Source organism: Phyllostomus discolor, chromosome 8, assembly GCF_004126475.2.
Source record: "Phyllostomus discolor isolate MPI-MPIP mPhyDis1 chromosome 8, mPhyDis1.pri.v3, whole genome shotgun sequence".
Lineage (NCBI taxonomy): Eukaryota > Metazoa > Chordata > Mammalia > Chiroptera > Phyllostomidae > Phyllostomus > Phyllostomus discolor.
The window spans coordinates 83,713,349-83,739,647 of record NC_040910.2 but is presented as its reverse complement, the minus strand read 5'-3'; the positions used below and the strand labels follow the sequence as shown (position 1 = coordinate 83,739,647).

The following is a 26,299-nucleotide window of genomic DNA, read 5'->3' as shown; positions in this document are numbered from 1 at the left end:
GAGCGTTTCCGGAGACTGCTGATGGGGGGTGAGCTCAGGGTGGCATGTGGGCCGGAAAGCAGGGTGGGGAGCGTGCAGGGTCTGCTGTCAGGTGTCCAGAAAGGACAGGATATGCCTTTATGTATGCATGTACTTGTTTATGTTAAAATAATCTCAGGAAAAACCAAAACAAACAAAAAGAAATCACACCCGTGGGGGAGGGAGAGGACCAGAATTCAGGCTGATTTCCCCTGAATTTACTTTGCTCTGTAGATTTAACTTTGGAGCCATGTAAAGAGACTACATAATTACAAAATGAAATTAAATTAAAAAAATCAATCCCTAAAAATCGAAACCCAAATGAAACAAATGAGCTTAACCGTGTATTGAGTTGCAGCGAAATGACACAGTGAGAAACTATTTCCAAAGATTTAGCAGCTCCGTGATGTGTGGTGAGAAGAACATCCCAACTGGGACGCACTTGAAAAACGGGAAGAACTGCCAGTGATCTGAAACGACTTTCAGTAATCACGGTGTTGGTATTCCCGCCTGCAACTGGGGTGGGCCTTTGGGGGGTGGAGGAGGTGGGCAATTATCTTGGTGTCCTGGGAACTGCATTTTCGGGCTGGAGAAAAAAGATGCCCACAAAAGACTAATGAGATTATTAAGGAGCTTGTAGTCTTGACATTGAATTGGAAGTATTGGTATGTGTTTTATCTTAAAAAAAAAAAAAAGCATTTCCTAGCTGTCCTAGAAACAGCAACCAGTGCTGGAATAAGGTGCACCCCCAGCACCCAGACTGTGGTGTCTAACTATCATTCCCGCTAAAGGAACAGACTCATTGAAGATGGGGCTGATCCCAGGCACGGTATAGGAGATGTGGATACTTTGGAACATCTTGCCCTATGGATAGCAAGGAAGGGGTTAAAGACTCCTGGGGCCATGGCCAATGGATTCATGAGTCAACCTGAAGAGGCCAATGACAGTAAGAATTATAACAGGCCCTGGCTGGTGTGGCTCAGTGCATCGAGCACGGGCTTCGAACCAATGGGTCGAGGGTCCGATTCCCAGTCAGGGACATGCCTGGGTTGCAGGCCAGGTTCCCAGTAGGGGGTGAGTGAGAGGCAACCACACATTGATGTTTCTCTCCCTCTTTCTCCTTCCTTTCCCCTCTCTCTAAAAATAAATAAGATCTTAAACAAAAGAATTATAATGGCAATGGATTGAGGCATATCAAAGGTATTTAAAAAATCCTCAAGTATGTAGTAATGCCACCCCAAACAACACAAAACAAAAAGATGCCTCCCTCACCCCAATCCAAAGTCACCTGTCCCCGCCGGCGTTGCTAAGGAACCACGTCATTGCTCTGCAAACCGGTCAGTCCTGGGAAAGAAGTGAGTGTTTCCCACGTTCTTTCTCCATGAACTGTACTGTTGGATAACCAACAAGCTGGTAAGGAGAAAATTCTCTTTTTTTTTTAAGTATTTCAGCTAATAAATCAAGACAGAATTACAACCTTTGACGGCCCCAATTTCGCAACTCCTATTGAAATCATAGATCAGACAAGGACGGTCAGCGGTCACATGCCAGGGAGAGATAGCCACGCCTGACGCCTTCGGATGAAAACACACAACACCGTCGAGGGAATAATATTGTGCGGGAAAAACCCTCCAACCTGCATCTGATCAAGCTTCTTTTTCTAAGTTCCAATTTACTGCAAATACGGTTTTCAGAGGCCCATGTTCAATGGCCCCGCCGGGAGACAATCAGTGGAATCCAGACTGCGGAAAATTCCATAGTACAAATGGCGGAGATTCTTGACTCAATAAATTACTAGAAAAAGAAAGAGAGCAAGGGAAGAGACGGAGAATCTATAGATCAGCTGAGACCTAAACAAAAATAAAACCCAACCAAATGTAATTCTGTGGATCTGAAAGCAAACAGACCAACTAGCAAGAGAAATGGTGTTGCCGTGGAGGGAATTTAACACCGATGGGGGCTGTTGATACGTTGTAGGCACAAGAATGATCATGTTTAAATACTCTCTAATATTTCTTTACAGAAATATTTATGGGTGAAAGGCTGCAATCCTGGGAGTTGCTTCGAACTATTCCAGGGGAGCAGCAGAAGGCTGGAAAGTAAACGGAGCACATTCCGCTGTGAATGGGCTCGTTCCAGGCCTCTCCCTGCTTGAGCAGATGTTCGAAATGTTGTTCAATGGGGAGGGGGAAAGTCCATTTTCACTGGAGGTCTGCAGGGGACAAATATTGCTTTTTTTCTCCCTGGGATACTGAGGCCAAAGAAGCAGGAAACAGAATTCCCGCTCCTATGCATTTGTACTTAGAAAAACATCAAGTTACCTTCATTATTTTAAGTCAAAGGACACATTTTCTTTTTCTTATTTTTTTTTAAGATTTTACTTATTTATTTTTAGAGAGGGAAGGGAGGGAGAAAGAGAGAGAGAGAGAAACATCAGTGTGCGGTTGCTGGGGGCTGTGGCCTGCAACCCAGGCATGTGCCCTGACTGGGAATCGAACCTGCGATGCTTTGGTTCACAGCCCACTGAGAATCCACTGAGCTATACCAGCCAGTGCCCACATTTTCTTCTTAATGCAAGAAAACGTTCAGGCTCTGGAGCTTGAATCTGAGCTCTGCTGTTCCTCTGACTTTGAACAAGTCACTTGCTTCTTGTGCCTCAGTTTCTTCTTCTGTAAAATGGGGTGATGACAATACCTTGGGACTCTTGTGCAGCTGGCGTGGGAGAAGAAGGTGAGCATAGCCCACGCATCCTGCGTGGCACGTGGAAAGTGCGCCATAAGTGTGAGCTCTTCTTACTTTTCGGCTGGCTCACTCAAGGTATCTGGGCAGTTCACGCCCACTGATTCGGATCGAGCGGCTCCTGGGTGCTGGGCACCGACCAGGCTTGGGTGGGCGTCTGCAGCCTCCTCTTCTTCTGGGTCATAATGGGTCGTTGCCCTAACTGTCCTGACCACTTGGCTGCCCTTCTCCACCCCACAGGAGCCCTTTGCCTTAGAAGCTTGCAGCCCAGCCCTCCCATATGTGGGAGAAACTTAAAATTGGCAGGAAAAGCTAATTGTTCCCTGCTCACTCCTCAGCACGAGTTGGGCCTTCCCTTTCTCTCCCCTGCCTCCCCCCAGAGTCCCAATTAGCAGGCTTTGCAGCCCATCAGGCTGCCAATGTTCAGCCCCGGCACCTGCCCCAGGACAGCCCACTTGGCCTTCGTGCTCCACTAGCCTGGGATGTGAGGGCTGTGACCTGGGCGTGTCTGGCTCTGGCCCACCCACTCCTTGTCTGCTTAGAATTCAAGGCCAAGGACTTAATAGAGTGAGTCAACACTGACCCTGAGTAACAAGAGCAGGCCCAGAGATGGCCAAAAGACCCCCTAACCCTCAGCTAGCCGGCCACCCTCTCATGGCTTAATCTCAGAGTCTTCCTGCCCAGCTACCCCCAATGTGCAGACATAATGGCCGAGGCTGCCAGTCCCAGAAGTAATCTTGGCTGTCGTACATGTGCAGACATGGCACAGAGTGGGTACGGGAACCTTTCGAAAGTGTCTGTGTCTCCAGACACCTGGGCTCAGAACCAGAGCCTGCAGTTACCCCTGGTCCCAGCTGGCTTCCTGCTGCATGCCCCTCAGGTGCTCGGCCTCCCCTCCTGCCTGCCCCAGGCTGTGGGGGTCCAGGCGTGGTGTAGACCATGCCAAGTGCTCCTTGGGGGGTGAGAGGAGGGGCCAGGCATGGGGTTCAGGTCTGGGTTCTAGGGGGGATGGTTGAGAAGTCCTGGCTTTTAGCGCAGTTACAATGACGGCAAACGTACTGGCACCACCATCACCGTCACTCCTGTTGCTATTACCACTGGCATTGCCGCTCTCACGGTTATCGCCTGTACTGTTTGCTACGGGGTGAGTTGTTTCTCCCTAAAGTTATACAGCGAAGTCCTAACTCCCAGGACCTCCAAATGTGACTGTACTTGGAAACAGTCTTTAAAGAGGCAATTACGTTAACATGACGTCCTTAGCATGGGCCCTGCTCCAGTCCAACTGCTGCCCTTCTAAGAGGAGATTTGGACACGCACATACACACGCACACAGACGGACGGCCACAGGGGGATACAGGGAGAAGACGGCCATCTATAAGCCAAGACAGAGGCCTCAGGAGAAACCAACCCTGCTGACACTTTGATCTTGGACTTTCCACCTCCAGAACCATGAGAAAGCGATTTCTGTTGTTCTGCAGGCTGTGTGATACAGCCCTTTGTTACACCATCCCAAGCAAGTGAATACATTTCTGTTACTGCTATTGCTAAAGTAATTTTCAGAGCACTTGTTATGTGTTTGTCATTGTGCTCAACAGATCACAAATATTATCTCATTTAGTCCTCACACAGCCCTAAGGGATACACACTATCATCTTTGCTGGCAAGTGAGGGAACGGAGTTTATTTTCGTTCCCCAGCAGCTAGAACAGTAAATAATGTCGGGCTCAATAAATATTGAAATACTTATTGAAGGAAGCTCTGAGAGATTACAGAACTTGTCCAGTGAGCCAGCAAGAGGCAGACCTGGGATTCCAACCCAAGTCCATGAGAGTCCTAGTCCCATGCCCTTCACGCAGCGTGGGGTCAAGCCCGGACCTAGGACACGTGACCCAGCAGGATGCCTGTAAGAGCTGCAGCATGGCAGTAAGAAAGTGGGTTCTGGATTTTTACATGTAAAACAAACCTGGTTTTGTTTATAGGCCAGTGTCACTGAGAATGTCCTTGCACCGGGTCGCAACCTGGGTGCTGTCTGTCCCCCCGAGGCCTGTACTTGTCCTTGGGGAGAGTCCTCGGGCCCTTTGCCTTGGTCATGTGTCCTCTGCTGGCTTGAGCCCGTGATTTCAGAAACAGAGTTGGGACTGCCCCCCACCCCCTCCCTCCACGGTGGCCTCCCTCTCACATCTCCCAGCTTCCCCTGGGGACAAGGACAGGCTTCACCTACCTTGTAGCCCTGGTTGATGCCATTGATGAACTGGGGGCTGGGGGCATTCCAGGTGAATCGGATGGTTGTAGAATTGGTGGCTTCTGCGTGCACGTTGCCCGGAGGGACCGTGGGGACTGGAGGAGAGCAGAGCGGGGGTAAGGGGGGTGGGGTGGAGGCGCACAGTCAGTCTGGCTTGCCCAGTCAGGTACAGAAAACATGAGGATGGGGTCTGCAGACCCTGTGTGGCCCCCATTGTCTATCATCTCTTTCCTTGCTGTGTAGATGTCAGATGCCCTCTTTCTCTTGATCAGTTTGCATGAATAAAACCTGTCAGACCCATTTCACAGGGGACTGATAATGGGAAGTGATGGATATGAAAATGCCCAGGGTGGTTTTTAGGTCCAATGCTAAACGTAAGTCGTTTTACCATCCAGTTAGTGTGAACCTTTGCAGAAGGTCCCTGTACCCCTGAAGCCTCTGCCTTCATCACGCTCACCCCCAGCCTCTTCCTGTTCCCTGCAGGCCCCCCGACCCCACGGGGCCACTGGGCACACCCACCTCCCTGCAGTGTCCACTCGGTGACTTTGCTGCTGTAGACACCCAGCCCGGCACTGTTGTAGGCGGCCACCTCGATCTCGTAGTTGGTCCAGATGATGAGGTCCTCCAGCAGCAGGTTGTTGACGTCGGCGTCTGTGATGTTCTTGAACTGGTACCCGACCGGCAGCCCGGCCAGGCAGTACCTGAGGGGAGGAAGCCAGGGCGCAGCGGACCGGCGTCAGCACGCCTACCTCGTGCCGGGGAAACAGTCTGTGACGGAGGGGATGTTCCATATCCACACTGTCCTATACGGCAGCCGCCAGTGCCAGTGGCTGCTGAGTGCTTGAAATGTGACTAGTGCCACAGAGGAATTTTACTTATTTTTAATTAATTTAAACAGCCACAGGTGACCAGTGGCTACCTGACTGGATAACACAGGCCTTGGGAATGTGCCTGGGCTGGCTGTCCTCTCTTGATGGGGGAGGAGGGGTCAGCTTTGAGGGGTCACTGATGGGACAGCTATCTCCAAAGGTTGGGTTCATGTTCTTTCTCCCTCCAATACAGTAGCCGAGTGGCGCTCTCTCTCTCTTTTTTCATCCTCGACTAAGGATGTGCTTATTGATTTTAGAGAGGGGAAGGGGGAGAGGGGGAGAGAGAGAAACATCCATCATTTGCCTCTGGCCTGCACCCCAGTGGGGGACTGAGCCTGCAAGCCAGGCACGTGCCCTGACCCGGAATCCAACCTGAGACTCTTCAGCGTATGGGACGATGCTCCAACCAACTGAGGCACACCAGTCAGGGCTCTCCCTCTGGATGACCACGCACTTGGGTAGAGAGAAAAGAACCTGAGGCTGCCTACTCTAGCCATTTCCACCTGCCACTGGCACAGAGAACACATGGCAATGAAGAAGTGAAGTCTACACAGGCAACTGTGGGAGGCCAGGGAGCTCACAATGCATACTTACCTTACAGTCTAAGGACTGGAAAACTAGTGCCCACCCCCCAGTGATTTTAATGTGGTCCTTTACCCTGTAGTGGGGGTCCTCAAAGCCTTGGTGGGCCTTAAACACACTTGGAGGACTTGTTAAAACACAGATCACTGGGACTCCCCCCAAGTTTCTCATTCTGATCAGGGGTGGGGCCTGAGAATGTGCATTTCTATCATAGTCTCAAAGTGCTGCTGCTGCTGCTGGTCCAGGGACCCCCAGTGAGGACCACGGCCCTTCAGGTTCACCAGAAACCCACCCCAAAATGAACTGCTAATGGAGCAGCCAAACCAACAAAAGCCTCTTCCAAATTTTGGGAGTTCTAATCCTGAGAGGGTCCACGTGCAGGAAAGAGACAGGCGAGCTTGCCCGGCGCTTCGCCGCCAGCCAGAACTCGGAGTGCTGACGGGCGTTCTCCGCCACTTCCAAGAGCAGGCTGATGTTAACTGGTGAATGCTGACTTTTAGTGACGCTGGACACCTCGCTTTAAGGTTACCAGCAAAGCACCCTCAGTCAAACGTAAACATGAAAGTCTATAGACTTGGGCTTCGTTGTGCGGTAAGGGCCTAAGAGAGGACTTCCACTTTGTGACCAGTTCTCGGCCCAGCGGGTGGTCCATTCGTGGTCCGTCCCCAGGGAAACCTGGCCTGACATGGGCTACTCTCGGCTCCCAGGCGGCTGCCCTCCCGATAGTTAACTGCCTGTCTGCAGTCCCATTTCTGTGCAGCAGCCCTGGTGTCAGCCTTGCCCAGCCCCCAGCCTTTAGGGGATTATATTATATCTGGTCTCTTAACTGTTCCCCTTGGTTTCCAAGGCTCTCATGGTCGGAAGTTCTTCTAGATGTCTAACCTCAATCTTTTCTACCACAGGGTAGGCATTTCTTGTTGCCGGATCCTTGTTGGATGGAGAAGGACCCATGCATTTGCTCTATTTTTCCCATCCACTCCTGACACTCCCTCACCTGTTGTCCACCCCAGGCTGTTCTCCTGTCTCCCCGTACCTCCCCTCCGGTGAACCCTTACCTGATGATGTAGCCCTTGAGGAGGCCGTTCTGGTGGTTCTCAGGAGGCGGCTGCCACTGGATCATAATGGACTGGTTAGTCCGGCCGCTGGCGATGACATTCTGCGGTGGGGCAGTCGGGGGCTCTTCGGGAAGGGAGACCCTGGAGAGGAAAACGCCCAGGGTGGGCGGGTTTTTCCACTCTTAGTTCCGAGGGCAAACACAGGAGTTTGATGGGATGCGAGGAGGCTGAACCCTGCCCTGCTGTGTTTCTGGGGGACTGCACAGCTGCTGTGTACTTTCGGGCAAGTCGCCGACCCTCTCTGAGCGTGTTGCTTTATCTGTTCAAGAAATACAATGAGGCCCCTGTGCCTGCTTTATAAGGCTGGTTGGGGCACAGATGACGCAGTGTACATGTAAGTCTCTTCTGAAAACAAGGTCAAGCACCCAGAGGCACGTATTTTCTGTGTAGTCGAGGGACGTGGGCCTCGGTTTCCCACTTGTCGAAGAAGCAGCTGACGGGCTAACACCCATCACGAAGATTCAAGTGTTTTAGAAGCAGGAGTGTTGAATCCTCGCTTCCCAGTTGCCAGCTGGTGGCGTTCTTCACTGGGCTTCCTTTACGCCCCCTCCCCCGAGCTGAGGCAGGCTGGGGCGGGTGGGGGTGACCTGATGTGTGGGTGACAGCCAGCCATCCGCCCGCTTCCAGAAGCTGAGCGCTTGCGCCTCTTTCTCGGGCACTGCCAGGGGACGCTGTGTTCCACCTCGGTGTGCTTTTCCCATAACTGACATGCATCCGTTAAAAACAAAAGTTAATTATTTTTGATGGATGGCTTTCCCTTTTTCATGTTTTTGTGATTCTGCTTCCTGATGGACAGCTTTCCAGAACATGCTGCACAGGGAAGCCTGCAGTGAGGGCGGCCGCACCTCCTCCTTGGTGGCTCAGGGCCACTTGTGAGCGGATTCGTTAGGAAGACGGATCGGTGGGGCCCGAGGAACTGGAGAAGTCATGGGGTGGCTTTCCCTGCACGTGGAGGCCTTTTCTCCCCCTCCTTTCTTCCAGTCTAATAGGTAGTATCTTATTCTGTTTGTCCAGGCTAATTGTTTTCATGGCTACCTCCTCCAGATTGGAAGGGGAAGTAGAGACCATACGCTATTAACTTTTATCCCTATTTAACACTTTGCATATCGTTACTACTTGATTATTGAATTTATTGGGGTGACATTGGTTAATAAAATTATATAGGTTTCAGGTAGAGAGTTCTATAATAGATCACCTATATATTGTATTGGGTGTTTACCACCCAAAGTCAAGTCTCCTTCCATCACCATCGATCCCCCCTTTACCCTCGTCTACCTCCCCCACCCTTCCCTCTGGTAATCACCACACTGTTGTCTGCGTCTGTGAGTTTTATTTTTATCCCCCCCCCCCCTTTTCTTATTGGGATTCTGTAGCTCTGCAGGACTGGGGCCATATCTGTGTTGTCTCCTGCACCATCCTAGTGGTCCAACACGGTCAGTAGCGCATACTAGGTGCTCAGCAAACAGTGAACGAGTAGTTCTCCTGTAACTGCTCTCCAAGCTAGGCTGTTATCTGCCACTCTTCTCTCCGGCGGGAGTGTCTCGGCCCCTGGGGCACCCCCCTGGTGGTCCCAGAGACAGCTTGTTGGAACTGCGGCAAAACCACAACGACCAAGGGAAGCCAGAGGTCTGCGTGCACACCTAACAGCACCTGTCTCCCTGGTCAAGTATTCGTTTAACAACAAACAAGGTTTGCTTCTGGGCTCTCGGTTCTTCTCCAGGGGTCTGTGTGCCCGTGTTCCTGCCCACATCGTCCCCGTTTCGACCACTCTGGCTTTGCGGTAGAGTGTGAAACCAGGAAGCGCGGCGCCTCCATCCAGCGTTGTTCTTTCTCAGGATTGCTTTGGCTCTTGGGGATCTTTGGGGGCTCCATATACACTTTAGGGTTTTTCTCCTGTTTCTGTGAAAAATCCCATCAGAATTTTGATGGAGATTGCATTGAACTCATAGATGCTTTCTTACGGACATTTTTAACAATATCAATTCTTCTCAGTGGGGAAAGTATTGTCTCTTCAATAACTAGTGGTGGGAAAACTGAATAAGCACATTCAAGAGAGAAAGTGGACCCCTGTCTTACACCACTCACAAAAATGAACTTGAAATGGGTTAAAGACTAAATATAGCACCGGCAACCACAGAAGCCCTAGGAGAAAACACAGGGAGAAGTCTCCCTGACACTGGTTTTGGCAGCGGCTCCCTGCATGTGACAGCAAAGCACAGGCAACAAGAGCAAAAATAACAAGAGCGAGGATATCGAACTAGAAAGCTTCTGCACAGCAAAGGGGACCGACGATGACATGGAAAAGGCCGCCTATGGGATGAGACAAAGTATTGCAAACCCTGTATCAGATAAGGGGTTAATATCCAAAATATATACTGAGCTCACACAACTGAATAGCCAAAAACACAGCAGCAGCGGCGGCAACAACAACAACAACGAAAACCCACAATTAAAAAATGGGAAATGGGCAGAATAACTGAATAAGAAGACATGCAGACGGTCAGTAGGTATGTGAAAAGGGGCTCAGCATGACCAATTATCAGAAAATGCAAATCAAAACCTCCATGAGATGTTGCTTCACACATGTTAAAATGACTATCATCAAAAAGACAAGAGATACTGTGGGCGAGGATGTAGAGAAAAGGGAACCCTTGTGCACTGTTGGTGGGAATGTAAATTGATTCAGTGACTATGAAAAACAGTATGGAGTTTCTTCAGAACATTAAAAATAGAACTACCATATGAGCCCGCCACCTCACTTCTGGGTATATATCCATCCAAAGGAAATGAAAACAGAATCTTGAAGAGATATCTGCACCCCCGTATTCATTGAAACATTATTCACAACAGCCAAGACATGGAAACAACCTAAGTGTCCATCAAAGAATGAATGAATAAAGATGCGGCACACACACACGTGGAATCTAAAAAAGCAGAATTCAGAGAAACAGAGAACAGACTGGTGGTTAGCAAGGGCCGGGGAAGGGGGTGAGTGGGGAGACATCAGTCAGGGGGTGCGAACTTCCAGTTGTAGGACTAGCAAGTTCTGGGCATCTAATGGGCAGCGTGGGGAATGCAGCGAATAATACTGTATTATATGCTCGAAAGTTGCTCAGACAGTGGATATGAAGTGTTCTCACCATACAAAGAAAGGGTCATGGGAAGGAGGTGTTAGCTAACTATGGGTGGTGTCATTTTGCAGCATATGAGCGTATCAGATCAACAGGCTGTACACCTTAAACTTATACAATGGTGTATGTCAATTATATCTCAATAAATCTGAAAAAAAAATAAAACCAAACATAGAAAGTACAGAGCAAAGCACATGGCTTTGGCACATGCGATTTCTGTTGCTGTCGTTCTGACCTCCTGACGTCTCATTCTCATTAGAGGTGGCCGCTCCTCGGGGTGGAGGTGGCTAGAATGCGCCTCCTGCATAAGTGGGTTTGGCTTGTGTGATGTTTTAAAATGGATGACCTGCTGTTTTATTCAATTCCCATCGTTTTAAGAAAGCTGTGTGGAAAGCCTAATAGGGCTGGCATCATGCAAGGCGCTGGCCACGGGGATCCGAGCAGACCCCACCTCCCTCTGGCAGCCTGAGGGCGTGCCAGGCAGAGGACGCGAGTCTTTGAACTCGCCTAGCTCGCAGCTGGTGGGACAGCTAAATTTGGCCAGTGCTTGAGCTCCTAGCCTGCTCCCAGCACTTCTCTCTGCTTCTCTCCCTGCTAAAGCCTCATTTCATCCTCACCACATGCCTGTGAGGCAGGAGGGAGTGCTGTTCCCCCATCCTGCAGACGCAGAGCCTGAGGCCTGGGGAGCTCCGAGACAACCAGCCAGGCCCTGCTGGGCAGCCTGGCCCCACTCTGCCACGTTGGTTTTGGCAACAGGCAACCCCTCTCAGCCCCTCCCTCCGCCAGAGACACTGAGACCTCTCTCTCACCTCTCCGTGTCTTTGCTGAATTGTCCTTTCCCCACGTCGTTGACGGCACAGAGGCGGAACTGGTAGGAGCGAGCGGGGACCAAGCCCTTGACCATCACTGAGGTAGCCTCAGGGTCCACACTGGTTAGGAGCACGGTCCAGGGGGCATCTACACGGATGGAGGGCGGAGGAGAGGTGGGCATCTTGGGGACCATGCTTCTTACCCCTGGTTCTCAGCCGGCCTGGCCCCAGCCTCATTTGTGGCTAGCACAGGCCATCCCCTTGGTCCAGTAGAGCCCGGTCACATCACGTTTTAGGTCCCCTTAGCCTGTGTGTGTGTGTGTGTGGGGGGGGTAGGTATGGAGGGTGCCGGGGGGCAGCAGAGCTCACAGGAACTGAGAAGCATTGGTCCTCTCCATCTTTTTCTTCCCCCTTCAAATCGATGAGCTCTATGTAAACTGTATTTAAAACGCCGTTCAAACGTTGCCTGCTAATTTCAGAGTTCACAGCCTGGGGACTTGGAGGATAAAAAGGAAAAGAATCGCCACCGTCTAGAGGCTGCTGGCGTGGCGGCCCGAGTGCTGCACCTCCTGGGTGTCTTGTTCAGTTGTTACAGTGACCCCAGGGGGCAGATTCATCCTCTGACAGCTGCGGATGCTGAGGTTTCCAGAGGGAGGGGGCTGCTCCGAGGCAGGGCAGTAGGAAATGGGGCGCTAGGATCCAGCTGGCCAGAGCATCCCCCCACCCCCGAGTATGCCTGGCCCCACCCCACCGGCCTTGGTGGATCTGAGCCTTACTGTTCTCCGACATCTCCAGGACATAGCGGATCAGGGGGCTGTTGCCGTCGAAGGGCTTGGCCCACGTCAGGTTGATGGCCCGCCTCTCTGAGGTGCTGAGCTTTGCCACTGGGCGCTCGGGGGCGTGAGGCAGTTGCCTGGAGGAGAGACAGGTGGTGGGGCCACAGGTGAGGTCTAGAGACAGGACTGGGATTGAACTTCCAGCACACCTTGTGCTCAGCCATGAAACTTGCCCTTTGGGGCCCTGGCTGGTGTGGCTCAGTGGATTGAGCACAGGCCTGTGAATCAAAGAGGCGCTGGTTCAATTCCCAGTCAGGGCACATGCCTGGTTTGTGCAGGCCAGGTTCCCAGTTGGGGGTATGCAAGAGGCAACCACACGTTGATGTTTCTCTCCCTCCCTTCCCCTATCTAAAGAATAAATAAATAAAGTCTTTAAAAAAATTTAAAACCCAAAAAACTTGCCCTTTGGGCCATCTACTTGCAGATCCTTCTCTCTGGCACTGGGGCCCACCTGTCCAAAGCCACACCCAGACTCCCCTGCTCTTGCAGGGGCCCTGACCTGGAAGGATGCTTGGGCGTGTCGTGAGAGAAGGCATGTGCTCCCAGGTCCCCTGGTGGCCTGCCAAAACGTGGCTTCTCATTGCTGCCTGCACCCGCTTGCCAGGGCCTGGGCAGGTGGCCCTTACCTGACACGCAGGTGCGCGCTGCGCGAGTCGTTGCCCCCGGCTGACAGCACCCGGCAGGTGTACGTGCCGATGTCCCCCGACCATGTCTGTGAGATGTGCAGGGAGCCATTTTTGTCCAGGCGGACTCGGGGGTTGCTCTCTGTGCCCAGGGTGGCCCCGTCCTTCTCCCAGACGTACCTGAGAGTACAAAGAACCGAAAAGTAAAGAGAGGTAGGGAAGGATGAGTGCTCTCGGGGGTGCACTGGGCCCGGGCTGCTCTGCAGGAGAGAGTTGTGAGGGTGGGTAGGGGCCAGTCTTGGCCAGGGCACTGGGGAAGCCGGACGGCAGCCTGCTGCCCATCATCCCTGCGGGGGTGGGTGCGTGTCTGGGGAGAGTTAACACAGTAAGTCTTTCCTGCTCATTCACACCTTCAGTTCAGTTCTAGGTCGGAGCCTTCATGCTGTTAGCCGGAAGCCATTGCCCGGCAGCCAGCACAAAAGATCTGGCAGAAAGGCATTCTTCCCCAAAGGTTAAAAGATTACAGTTGGAAGAAGAATGCAAGTTTCTGCATAGACTACATTCTGGAATTAGTTTTATGAGGTGAATCATTAGATCGATGCATCACTGTGACAAAATGACTTTCGTGTCCAAAAAATCTCTTTAGCTCCTGTCAGTCCGTACAAAGGGGGACTTGAGGAATTGCACACGAGCCCATGTCTGACAATAAGAAACATCTGTGGAATTGTTCTGCAGGAAATACGACCCTCGTTGCCCTTAACACACGTGGGTGCCAGGTCCCCCCACCTTCCAGAGTTGATCAGGGTGCCCAGTGCCCGGGGAGGGAATGGGGTGGGGACTGAGGTGCTTTGCAAATAACCCATCACCTGCTCTTAGAGTGACAGGGTGGTGGGCCCGAGCCACAAGGTCCTAGAACTCTCTGGGTTAAGAGAAGGTAAGAATGCTAAAGAGAACGATGCTGTGATCTTTTTAACCTAAGTTTAAAAAAATCAGAAAAGTAGCAAGTACAGATAACAGCAAAGGAAAAAGGAGAACTGAAAAGTTTTCCCATAACAGGAGGCCATGATTAAGGTTTGTGTCTACACCTTGTAGACCCTTCTCACCTCCCCCATGGGCTGGTGCTCTGCTCTGGACTCAGCCCTGCTAAGCCACTCACCAGCACTATGGTCCTGGGTATGTGTATTAACCGTGCTGTACCTCAGTTTCCTCATCCCTCATATGAGGAAAATAACACCGCCCACCTCATAGGGCTGCGGTAGGAACTGTGAGGGTTCACACCAAATATTTAGAATAGGTTAGCCATTATTGTGTAGCTTTCCGGATACAGCATAGTTTTACACAAGCAATACTCAGCGATCTACCTGCAGATGGAAAAGAGGTCCCATGCACACCTGAGGAGCTCGGGGCCAGCCTGCTGGCAGGCGGCCTCACACACTCAGGGACGGAGACTAACCACACAGGATGGTCTGAACAGAAGCACTCCTGACGAAGAGCAGGTCGTGGCGAGGAGTCACGTCCCAGGCCTGCAGCTCCCCTGACAGAGGTCGATCTCTACCTTCAGTGAGCCAGCCTGCCATCTTTTTGCATCTAAGATGACATACACCTTTGACATGCCAGAGCGGTCTTCTTTCCCAGATGCTCAGGGCACAGCCAGCACACCAGAGGGGGAGACCGCAGACCCCTCATTCCCTTCCGGCCCGCTGCGCACCGCCTCTCTATGCCAGACGCCTCTCTGTGCCCGATGTGTCCATTGTTCATCACCCCCACCCACCGATGTAAAAGACGTCTGTGTCCCTTTGTTCCACTCCTTACCCAATCCCAGAGGTTTCCCCACTTTGCTTCCTCGTACCCCTTTAATCTACCACCAGTGGATTTCATGTAACCTTCCTTAAACTTCCTCCTTTGATTCTAATGTATAAAATAAGCTGCAAAACTGCACATCTCCAGAGCATTTTCTCAATCCATTGAGACTTTGCTTCCCAGCAATTGTCAATTCGACTCAACTAAACTCATAAGAATTCTCCACAGGGTTGGACGTTTCTTACTTCAATATATCCATCCACCCATTGCCTTCTCCACCCAACAGAATATCGCAAACTTGTTAACGAGGCATTTCCACCCCAGGGTTTCTGTCGGCGGCTTCCAGTACGGATGCTCTATAATTGATCCTGTAAAGCTGGGGTCCAGTTTAGCTCCTGGTTTTCTGACATCATAGTTAATGCTGTAACGAACATCCTTGCAGGAAGGTATTTACACACATTCTAGGTCATTTCCTCAAGGATAGGTTCTCAGCAGTGCAACCATTGAGTAAATTGTTCAGGCTTTTTATACATATTTACACGTTGCCCAAAGCAATCACCTTCAATTCATCTCTGGAAAAGAATCATCCTTGCTGGTGTTGATGGGATGGGTAGAATTTTGCTTAAAAGCACATCGAGTTGCAGAGAGTAAATTCTGCTTAAGAAACAACCCGTGGCAAGCAGACATTCTTGGTCCCAAGATGTGGTGCTGTAGGGAGGGTACATCTCCACCTGTGATGTGTGTTTGTGGCAAAACAACTCAACTGGAATCGAGTGGGCAGTTACTGGTAATTAGGAAGATAAAGGATAGGAGATCAGGTGAACCACACACTGAAAAAGCAGCTAGCCAAATCCAGAAGGCAGGCCGGTCTACAGCAGGGGCCGGCAACGTACGGCCCCGCGGTCTGCTCGTATAAACAAAGTTTTGTTGGAACACAGACAGACCCACTTGTTTCCATAATGTTCATGAATATGTCTGCATTGAACTTAGGGTAAAACATTTCCAAAATAATCTGTAATTACATAGAGTAGTCATGACAATGAACCTCAAAGAGTAAAATATTTATTCTCTGGTCCTTTACAAAAAATGTTTGCATGAACAACAATAAAAAAAATAATTTGCCAGAAAAAAAGTCTGTAGACCTCCGTCATATAGAAGAACTTGGTTTCTCCAACAAGTCAACTGCGTGAAAATGAAACAAACACAAAGACACAGAAGGGGCGAGGCGGCTGTGCAGAGTAAGGAGGACACACAACCACATGCAACGCGCACACACTGTCTGGCCACCATGTTGGACCGACAACTGCTGGACCCACAACTGCGGAGACACCCTTGCTCCCATCAGGGCGACTGGGGCGCAGGCTGGTATTCACAGGCCTCAAGGAGCTGTTGTTTATTCTGTTAGGTGTGATGGGGGGTGCGGGGTGGTCATGTTTAATGAAAAGTCCATTTTGGTAAGAAATGCACGTTGACCTACTTAAGGGTGAAATTCCATGTTGAGGTTTGATTTTAAAATATTGTAGTCATAAAAAATGTGCGTGGGGAGACAGATGAAACAAAATGAGCAAAGTGCTGATAATTGGGAGGCCAAGGGATGGGCAGATGAGGGTCGAGGGTACGTCTCCCTGTACTTTGGGGCATGTTTGGACATTTCCATAATGGAGTGTTAAAAAACCCCGCTGGTCCATTTCTCTTCGGGTAAAACATTTCGGACGAGTGGCTCTCAGGCATCCCCTCAGCTTGAAATGGTACCAGACAGTCCTCAGGAAGTCAAAGACATGCACAAATATTTTGGTGCAAGGACATTCATAATGATATTTGTTAATATTAGTAAGATTTAGAAATAGCCCAGAACCCAGCATTGGGGAATTGGTAACATCAATTACACAGCATCCATAAAATGGATGGCTAAATAACCGTATAATTGAGTTTACATAGAAATATTTATTGATGAAGAAGAGATTCACAACAGGTTCTTAAGGGAAAAAGCACATTAGTAAATAAACACTGTGTTTCTGGTTTTATAAAATGGCTTCTAAACATTGAAACATTACGATCTCCAATTGAGGGAATGTACTTTTCTTACTCTTTCTCACCTTCTCCATTTCTTTTGGCTTATCTGCACTTGCTGTTTTCCATTAGCTGTATAACAAGGAAAACACCAATAAAATGTTGACTAATACTAACAGTGGCCGGAAGCACACTGCCCAGATGCAGCCCGGATCTAGAGCCGTCCCACAGCTTCCCCGCGGTAAGCCTCCGCCTGCTGGCCGCCGCCCTGGGCCCCGCTGTGTCTGGGGATGCACGGTGCAGGAACGAGAAACCAGCAGGTTCGTCTGACCTGGCTGTTCAGGTCCCGTTGGCCTGTCCACTCAGGGAACCCCAGTGTGTCTAGGACAGAGTTTTCAATCCCAGCTACGTATTCGAATCACCTTGGGACTTTTAAGAAAGATACTGAAGTCTACAGCCTAGCCCGCCGCCCCCAAGGCTCACCTCAGAGGGTGGAGGGCAGCCAAAAAGCCCCCTACCCACATCCCGGGAAGATAGGGCTTGTGTGTGTGGCAGGGGGGTGGGGGGGGTGGGAGTGGCCATGGCCACATCTAATTTTGGGAGTATGCGGGACCAATTCTCTTCTCTCCTCCCACCTAGAAAAGACTGTCCTAGATGGGTGATTCCATTCTAAGGCGAGGCCCCCTCTCGTGCACTGGAGCAGTGACCTGTAGGTCACTGGGGTCCAGAGCACAGTCTGTGTGTATATTGTAACAGGTCCCCAAATCCCTTTGTTCATAAAGAACTGTGTACAGAACAAATAAAATGTGCAAGCAGCTTCCAAATTTTAGTAGATAACATTTTTATAAATAAAAAAACCAATTTGTTTTAGTGTTACTGAATTACTATAGCTTCTTGGCATAAAATTTTTCAATTAATGGGTGCAAAAATTATAGCTACTATTTATTACAGGTCTGAGACCCACAGCAGTATTCTGTGTGTGTGTGGGGGTGTGGGTTCTCTTGGAGGATGTTCCTAGAGCTGGTATATTAGTTTCTAAGACAGAAATCTAATAAACGCGGGAATAAGCACATTCTGGGTGATCTGTTGACAATGTTCTAACCACATCTATGTAGTTTCAAGACTCCTTTTTGCATTTGTTCGGGCAGCACATGGTGACGGTCCTAAAGGGTCAATGTTGAATGTTAAGTGAGGCGCTTTTCCAACTGGGGCCCGACATGGATTCTCTGAGAACAAATGGGTGTTGGCCTAAACGTCTAGTACCCCTCCTGCAACAGTGGCTTCCAGGGTCCCTGTGGTGTGGCAGTAGACTGTCACATACCCAGCGGCCACCAGATGGCGCCCCAGGACGCAGTTGTCTGGTGTGGAGGGCCCCTGGCTCCGAGTGGCATCTGCCAGGCCCCTCCCAAAGTCCAGGCCCCTTGTTTGTCAGTGGTATTGCCCATAAAATTCATAAGCAACGTGGAGGGAAAATTTACTTCTAAGGAAGCAGTTAAAATTTTTATGTAGCATACTGGGGCTCAAAGGAGAGCCTAAAAGGACAATTTTCTCCTGGTTTTAGTTCCCCAGGTGTCCTCAGCCCAAGCTTTGGAGAGCCCTGCCTTTCTAGCCTTTCTTGGCTGTTCCTGTCTTGGGCTCCCCATCCCAGGGGGCCTCTTCAGCGGGTTCCACAGCTTGTTGCTGAGGTCCCAGCTCCCCTGGTGGATGGTGGGGACGGCCTCGGTGTGGGCCCTTTCCCCTCACGGTGTTGCTCTGAGGGCTGCTCCCCCGCCCTCCTGCCCAGGCCCTATCCCTTCTCCTGCACCTGTTCACCGAGACCTCTCTGCTGTCGCCTTAGTGAGCAGAGGGTCGGGGGGAGCCAGTAGCTCCCAACGCCTCTTTCTCCCCTTTTCCTTCCTCCTGCATCCCGGGCACTTCAAAGGCTGGGAGCCTGCCCGCCACCACCCCGCCCGAGAGCAGCCCACACGCCCTCCCTTTCCCTCTCCCCTCTGACACCGCCCTGTTTGATTCAGGCCTGCTCCGTCCAAGGTGTTTGCTCAGTGGGATGTGCACCCCAGCTCAGCACCAGCTCTGTGAATCGTCCCCCTAAGGATGTTCCTGGGCCCCCTGGGCTATACTTAGCCCCTTGGTGCAGACACCCCCTCTAGACACCAGCTACCCCTATAGCCGCCCTTCCCCTTTGCCTCCCTGGGGCCACAGCAGAGGGAGTACCTGATGGTCACTCGGGGGTCGTGGGCCACGCCACACACCATGGAGGCCTGCGTGCCCTTGATGACGCTCTGGTCCTGGGGAGGCTTGGTGATGCGGGTCCGGGCTGAAAGACAGCAGGGCGTCAGCGAGGTGAGCAGGGCTGTTGGGGTCCAGACTAACGGGCGAGGGGGAGGTGTCTGCACATGACCAGCCTGTGCGGCTGCCCTTGTGGGTGGAGGGGGGCAGACCAGCAGGTGAACAGGTAGGCCACAGTGAACATCCCAACACATAAAAAGGAACATGTTTCCATGATACCTGCATTCCTGGGAGCCACGTTCATAGTGGGGGCTCATTTCATTTTGCTCCCCTACACCCACTTGAGGGCTCAAAAACCGGAAACCTGAGGAGGACTAGGGTTGTATTCCCGGCACACCGGTGGTTCAGCAGAGGTAAAAGGGGCTCACCTGGTCCCTGGTCTAATGCATTGCTCAGCAGTGGGCCACCGCCCCCAGCCTAGACAGGAGGCCCACATGTATGTCTGTCTCGGGGGCGGGACCCAGCAGGTGCAGTCAGAGAGCTGGAAAGGACTCGAGACATTTCCTTAAAGCAGGGGTCAGCAAAGGACAGTGTGGGGGTCAAGTCTGCCGGGGGGCTGGCTGGGCGAGCACGCTGGTATGGGAAGGCAGCCACGCCTGATGATCAGTATTGTCTGCAGCTGCTTTCTTGATGAAACCGAGGAGTTGGTTGAGGAGTTGCAACTCTCTGGCCCACAAGCCTAAATACTTACTATCTGGTTGTTACAAATTGCTGTAACAACCAGCCTCAAGTGCTGATTTCTGGCCTCAAGTATATGAAGACAGCTGTCCATGGTCACCTCTGCGTTCGATCCACTTGGCCAAGCACGGCAGGAGTCCCCTCGATCACATGGCATCAGCCACGGAACCTTGGTCTTCCTGGTCCCTCTCCTCCGAATTAATTTGTCCAAGTCCCTCTTGTGAGAAGCTCCTTGGCTGGACAGACATGGGGATGTGGAGGTGCTGGTGGCATGAGTGTGCGTTCTGTGGGGGGATCGGGTGTGCCTGGCACGCTCTCACACAGACAGGTGTAATAGGCTCCCGCTCTGCATACTCACCCCACACGACCAGGTCGGCCGAGGCTTCGTCGACCCCCCGAGAGTTGGTCGCCAAACAGGTGTAGGTCCCGGCATCAGAGATGTGCGTGGGGCTGACAAGCAGGCTGCCCGACTCCAGGAGCGTGAAGCGAGGCAGCTGGACAGAGCCGCTGGCCAGGATGCGCTCCCCTGTGGGCAGCACGCAGTGGGTGGGCTCAGGCTGTAGCCCCTCCTGCTCTGGGGTGGGTGGTGGCAGGCAGGCTACCAGGTCAGAAATGCTGGGAGTGCTGGGATGGGGGAGGTGACCAGGCTGCGGTGGGCGCTGAGGTTTCCGACTGGGGGCAGGTGCAAGGGCACCTGATCACAGAGCGGGCAGCCTGGACCCCAGGTCTCCTGATGTCTCCCACCCACCACACTGTCTGCCCTTCGCCAGAGATGGCCAGCGACCATCTCCTGCTGCAGCGGGCACCTGGGCTGTGGGGGGAGGGGCAGACGGCTCTGACAAGGTGGTGACGGGCATCCTGTAGAGGATGCTTCTGGAGGGTCACCTTCAGGGGGTGGAAGGAAGTGAGGGGTGGGAGCAGCAAGGAGTGGGGGTGGGACGGAGAGGGACAGGGGACAGCTGTGGCCAGGACAGACCTCCCTGTGCAGTGGGACCTAGGGAGGCCTGGCGCCTGGAGAGAGAGGGACAGATGGAGAGAGACAGAGAGGGGACGTGCTATGTGTGAGAGAGCCTGAGTGCGGGTTTTTGTAACAGTCTCTGTTTTACAGAAAACCCCACCTGCATGTACGAGGGAGCTCTGCAGGTGTGAGCCTGCGGGCGAGCGTGTCTGTTTGCACACCTGTGCAGGCTCACCGAACTAGTGAGCATGGTAAGTGGGTGTGTCTAGGCACACACCAGGATGTGCTGACATTCATGCCACAAATATTTATTGAGCACCTACTATGTGCCAGACTCTGTTGTAAGCCCTGGGGAGACAGCAGTGGGCAAAACTGCAACTCCTGCCTTTGTAGGGAGATGGGCAATATACAAAATCAGTTATCTTGTTGATTAGAAGGTGGGGAAATAGAGCAGGGAGGGGTCGTGGGGAGGGCCTGGGGCATGCGGGCTAGGTGAGAAGGTTCATCTGAACAGAGGCTTGAGGGACCGACTGTGTGTGTGTATACATGTGTCTGTGTGTGTGTACCTGGGGGGAGTTGTGCAGGCGAGTGTGGGACACAGAGGGGAGAGAAGGCACACAGGTGGGTGGGCTCAGGTAGACGGCTGCGCTTTGCTGGCTCAGGTGTCTGGGGCCCTCCCACCTGCACCAACCACCCTCGTAATATTAACCAGCAGACAGGGGCTGTTCGTTAGGCCGTGCCCCTTCCTAGGCACTGTGCGGGCCTTTCACATGCACTTCCGTCTACCCTGCCATCCTGAAGCACGCTGTCCTGTCTACAGATGGGCGCCCTGAGGTTCAGAGTGAGGAGACGCCTCAGCCAAGGTCACAGGTCTCAGAAGACGCAGAGCTGCACCTTGAGCCTGGCAGGGTGGCAGGTGGTGCTCACTGTGTGTGACAGGTGCCCCCTTGAGTTGTGCAGGGTGCAACCCTCACACCTGTGTGTGGGAGCCTGCCCTGGACTGTCCTGTGGCCGCCACAGTGGCTCGGCCTCACCTACCCTTCTGCCACGTGATGGCCGGCCGGGGGGCGCCCGATGTCTCACAAGCCAGCACCACTGACATGCCGTCGATCACCGTGCTGTCCAGGGGGCCCCTGGTGATGTTGGGGGCGATGCCTGCGGGTGGAGACAGTGGGGTCTCTTAGCTGCACCCTGGGAGGAGCCGCCAGGGCCAGAGGGCCAGGTTCTCGCCTGCCTCTGCTGCTCTGGCCGGGTGGGCCCCCAGTGGGGAAGGACGCAGGTGCCTTGACGAGATTCCCTGAGGGCTCCCCATGTCACCCGCCCTGTGGAGGGACCCAGGTGACACCAGTTCCCGCCCGGCCTCGATTCTCAAGCCTCCATGTCAGGGAATCTGAGGACTCCCAAGAACACCCTCCATCCCTCAGTGAACATGACTTCGGGGTTCTGGTTTCTTAAGCAGGAACAGCAATGGCCAATGGGAGAATATCACCCGCTTCCTGAGCGGCCCTGCCCTGGAGGCGCCTCGCCGGGGTGCCCTGCGGCCCCTCAGGTGTCAACACAGAGTTGTTGTTTTTTTGTCTCCCTTCCCTCAAGGAGCCACCAGCCAGGCGTGTGTGGGTGCAGGGCTTACACACAGACCAGCTCACCAGAAGCTGCCCCACCCATCGCACCTATGGAGCGGCCCTAGCTCCCCTCTGTGGGAGGGGCCCAGCAGGATGTGGCATTTGCACAGAGCTTCCGCGTGGCCACTTGCGATGTCATCTGAGGGCTGAGGCAGCTCCATTAAGTGGGCAGGGCTACTACTGTCACCCACAAAGAGACTCCCGGGGGGATGGGATTTGCAAGTTGGGGAGCTGAGGATAAAGTGCTGGTTCTCCTCTTTGGAGAAGCGAGCAGGTTGGCTTGGCTGGGACGGGCTCTTGACAGCCTGCTGGGGAGGGAACTGGGACAGTGGAAACACCTGAGCATCTCCCAAAGAGCCAGGGAACGTGGTCTCGGGAACACATCACCAAGAGGACAGGTAGGGACCAGGGCCTCCTCCAGCACTGGGTGTGGGCTGCGGGGGCAGCGGGCATAAGTGGTTTGTGCCACCCTGGCGACTGCCTGAGGGACAGTCCTCTGGGATCCTGTCTCTGTTCTCAAGAGGCCGCTGGCTTGGAGCAGAGCTCAGTCCTGGGTAGGAAGCACTTAGGAGAAAGGCAGGAAAGGACTTACTGGTGACGGCCAGGTAGGTGGACGTCTGCACCTCGCCGGCGGTGTTGCGTGCAAAGCACTGGAACATGCCCGTGTCGTCAGGCACCAGCCCGCTGATCTGCAGGCCCCCGTCCCCACGCTGCCGGAAGCGGCTCAGCCTGGCCACCTCCACCACGGCCGCGTCCTTGTACCAGGTGATGGAGGGCGGTGGCACACCTGAGGGAGAGGGGGGCCCGCAGTCAGCCGCCTCCTGTGCATACAAGGAGGCCGGGAGTCTGTGAGGGCGTCCCTGGGAGACCTGGGCTCTAGAACCTTCTCAGATGGGCACTGGTGGCCTTGGGAGGCTGGGAGGCTGTTCTCGGAGTGCCAGTTCTCAAATTCTTATATGGTAGGCATTTCAAGAAAATTTTAAATACCCTGGGGTTAGTTTAGCTTGGGAATGCTGGATTGGACAAACTATGTGTCTTTCTCAATGTTGAGCAGAGCCTCCTGGGTACTCCAGAACCTCCAGCCAGGGGCCGGTTTCTCAGATCCACTCGGCCACGGAGCCCCACGTTGAGGAGCATGCAGGTGGCCCTCGGGGGCCCTCAGCAGCCCCCTCCTGCCTGGTCTGCACCGAGGGGCTCCCCTTGCCTCTCGGCCTTGCCCAAGCTGCACCCCCGTCTGGCACACCCTTCCCACGGGTACCCCGACCCTCCCCATTCTCCCTCTGGACCTCTCTGCTCAAACTCGATTTCCCCAGAGTACTCCCCATGCCCGCTCAGAAGACCACGCCCTGGCTCCAGGCCCCCCGAGCCCGCCACTTTCCCTCCCCAGCACGTTTCACCCTGACATTCTACAATCCCGCGTGTCATCCACCCGATAACGCACATTCTTTCCGCTGTAACATCTCTGCGATCAGGACGCGTCTCACAATCGACAGGATGTCATAATTTAATTGGCGGTCTTTTTTCTTTCTTAGTGGTACATAAAATAATGGGGCGTCTTACAACCCGTGGCATTTTTAGATGAAATGGAATAAGGCATCTTTATTTGCTTATTGGTTTCTCGGCTCCGCGCACGGGAACGGAAGGCCAGCTCCCTGCGAGCCGGGGTCTGGCGGCTCGGGCCCCTTCGGCGTCTTCCCCAGCTCCGAGGACAGGCTCAGGCAAGGCAGGAGCCGACACCAAAAGGCTTGTGGGATGAATGAATGAATCCTGCCTCGCCCCCATGGGAGAGCTGCCACTCTCCCTCCTGCCTGAACTGCGTTCAGCTCAATATTACAGCATGCCCAGCCACGGCGCCGAGTTCACCTGCGTTTCAGGCTCTGTTTGGGCTCAGCTGCAATCGGAGGAAGGAGGGTTGCGGGTGGGAAGAGCAGAAATCCTCCAGGAGCTCCGACAAGGGGGGTTAAGTAGAAATGGTGGGTTGGGGGGAGGGGAGCCGAGAAACTGGGCGGAGCCTCGGGGGCACCCACATTCTCATAGTTTTAACATCACGGTAATTCGGCAGTGTCTACAGCTCTCAAATTACGGGCAATTTGGGTCTGTCACCTATTCTGAAATAACAGTAATTTGGGCTCATTTGTAACCCTCGAGTTATGGCAACGCAGGTCGATTCCCAGTCCAGAGATTACGGTAATTTGGCCTGTTTGTTTCCTGGGTGTCTGCTCGCAGCCAGACTGGCTCTCTGCTCATTCGGGGTGCCTGCCTGGGGAGGGGGCGCAATTCAGAAAAGTCCGTAATAGAGACAGGGGAGGCTGAGGGGTTGGGGGCCCTTGCCCTGCCACCGCCCTCCGAGCTGCCCGCCCGCTGGGTTACCTTTGGCCCGACAGGGAATGTCCACCACCTTCTCCATCTCCGCTGTGATGTGTCTCTCCGGCTCCTTGACAAACTGAGGCGGCTCTGCAGGAAGGAAGGCAGGGGAGGGGCTCAGAGCCGCGCTCCTCCTCATCTCGCCTCTGCTTGGATCCCCTTGGAAGGAGGCCCCCGCCACACTGCCCCTGCCCCCGGGGGCCCCCCGGCGGCCCTGCCCCGCCTCACCCAGCACAGACAGGTAGGCTCCACGGATGACGGAGGGGACGCTGCTGCTGCGCAGCGCGGCCTCGCACGTGTAGAAGCCCGCGTCGCTGCCCGTGGGGTTGGGGATGGTGAGCCGGCGGTTGTAGTTGCTGATGCCGCCTGACAGCAGCACCCCGTCCTTCTTCCAGATGATGTGCAGCTTGATCAGCGGCCTGGTGGGGGCAGGGGGCAGGCAGTCACCCACAGGGACTCCCGGAGGCCCGAGGGCGGGGCGGGGTGCGGGGTTTGCCTGGGTTTGTTCTAGGTACAAGCCTCAGGCAAGTTTCTTCAGAGCCCTGGGCCTTAGTTTCCTCTTCTGTAAAATGGAGCAACCCTGCTCACCAGGGCTGGGGTGCAGGCGAATGCATGAATGCAGATACAGCCTCAGAACAGGCTGTGTATTTCTGTTAAGTCTTGAGGGAATAACTCAGTGCCGGGGCTCTCGAGAGCAGGGAAGCTGGCCAGCAGACTGTTAAAGGTGAGGGGGGTGACCAGGAGGAATGTGAGAAAAGGTCCCAAAGTTTGGAGATGGGGAGACAAAGGCAGGTGGGTGGATGTACTGGCCTCCCACCTTGGATGGGGTAGGGGTGGGGGTTGCGCCTTTTTCCACCATCACTGACCCCGGCACCCCAAGGCCCCTGCCCTGAGCCTGGGTTTGCTCTGCTCTCCTGTTTAGCACCTGGCAGATCCCCAAGGGGCAATCTGCCAAAGGTGGGGGTGGGGGTGGGGGGGCTGTGTTAGTTGCACAGCGTGTTCAGAGTGGTCCCAGGAAAGATGGGTTCCGTGGCCAAATAAGTTGGGGCAACTATGGCTCAAGTGACATCAGGCAGGCTCCTCCCTTCGGGCCTTGTCTGCATCCTTGCCAAACCTGCTTCCTGTGCTCCATTCATCCTGGTGGCCTTCCCCACACTCAGGGGAAACTTGGGTTCTGAGGAACATAAACCCTGCTAACAGGGACGTTTTCTCTGGGAGCCAGCTGCAGGTGACCTCCTTCAGGGTCACTGGCCTCACTCGCCACCCATCATATCCATCATCCTTCCTGAGCACTTACGAGGTGCCAGGGCAGGCTGGGCTCAGCACTCCGCCTACACACCTTACTGGTGAGGCAGGTGCTCGGATTATTCCCGTTTCACAGCCCAGGAGACTGAGGCCCAGTGCATGGCAGTGAGTGTGGGCCTTGGGGAGGCCTGTTGCATTGCAATTCTGCTGTCGGCCACCTGGGCGACCTTGGGCAGGTTGCTTGCTCTCTCCTGGCTTCGGGGTAGTGACATCTATGCTGGAAAGTTGTTGTTGGGAGAAAAAGGTTGTGTGGGAAAGTGGTGAGCATAGCACCCACACAGGGCGAAATTATTTGTTTCCTGTGTGAGAAAGT

The 26,299-nt window shown here is 53.4% G+C and overlaps 1 protein-coding gene across 3 annotated transcripts in view; it reads right to left on the bottom strand.

Annotated features, from left to right (window-relative positions):
* The window catches only part of SDK2 (sidekick cell adhesion molecule 2), a 248,104-nt gene that overhangs the window by 56,805 nt on the left and 165,000 nt on the right, over window positions 1–26,299 (bottom strand). For all 3 annotated transcript variants that reach the window (XM_028521407.2, XM_036033413.1, XM_036033414.1), the window contains 12 exons: window positions 24,910–25,100; window positions 24,688–24,771; window positions 22,910–23,104; window positions 21,734–21,850; window positions 20,096–20,263; window positions 18,985–19,087; window positions 12,967–13,143; window positions 12,281–12,417; window positions 11,505–11,652; window positions 7,505–7,645; window positions 5,518–5,699; window positions 4,978–5,093 (listed from right to left, as the gene is read on the bottom strand). In XM_028521407.2, coding sequence (XP_028377208.2) covers window positions 4,978–5,093; window positions 5,518–5,699; window positions 7,505–7,645; window positions 11,505–11,652; window positions 12,281–12,417; window positions 12,967–13,143; window positions 18,985–19,087; window positions 20,096–20,263; window positions 21,734–21,850; window positions 22,910–23,104; window positions 24,688–24,771; window positions 24,910–25,100 — 1,759 coding nt within the window. The remainder of the gene's footprint in view (window positions 1–4,977; window positions 5,094–5,517; window positions 5,700–7,504; window positions 7,646–11,504; window positions 11,653–12,280; window positions 12,418–12,966; window positions 13,144–18,984; window positions 19,088–20,095; window positions 20,264–21,733; window positions 21,851–22,909; window positions 23,105–24,687; window positions 24,772–24,909; window positions 25,101–26,299) is intronic.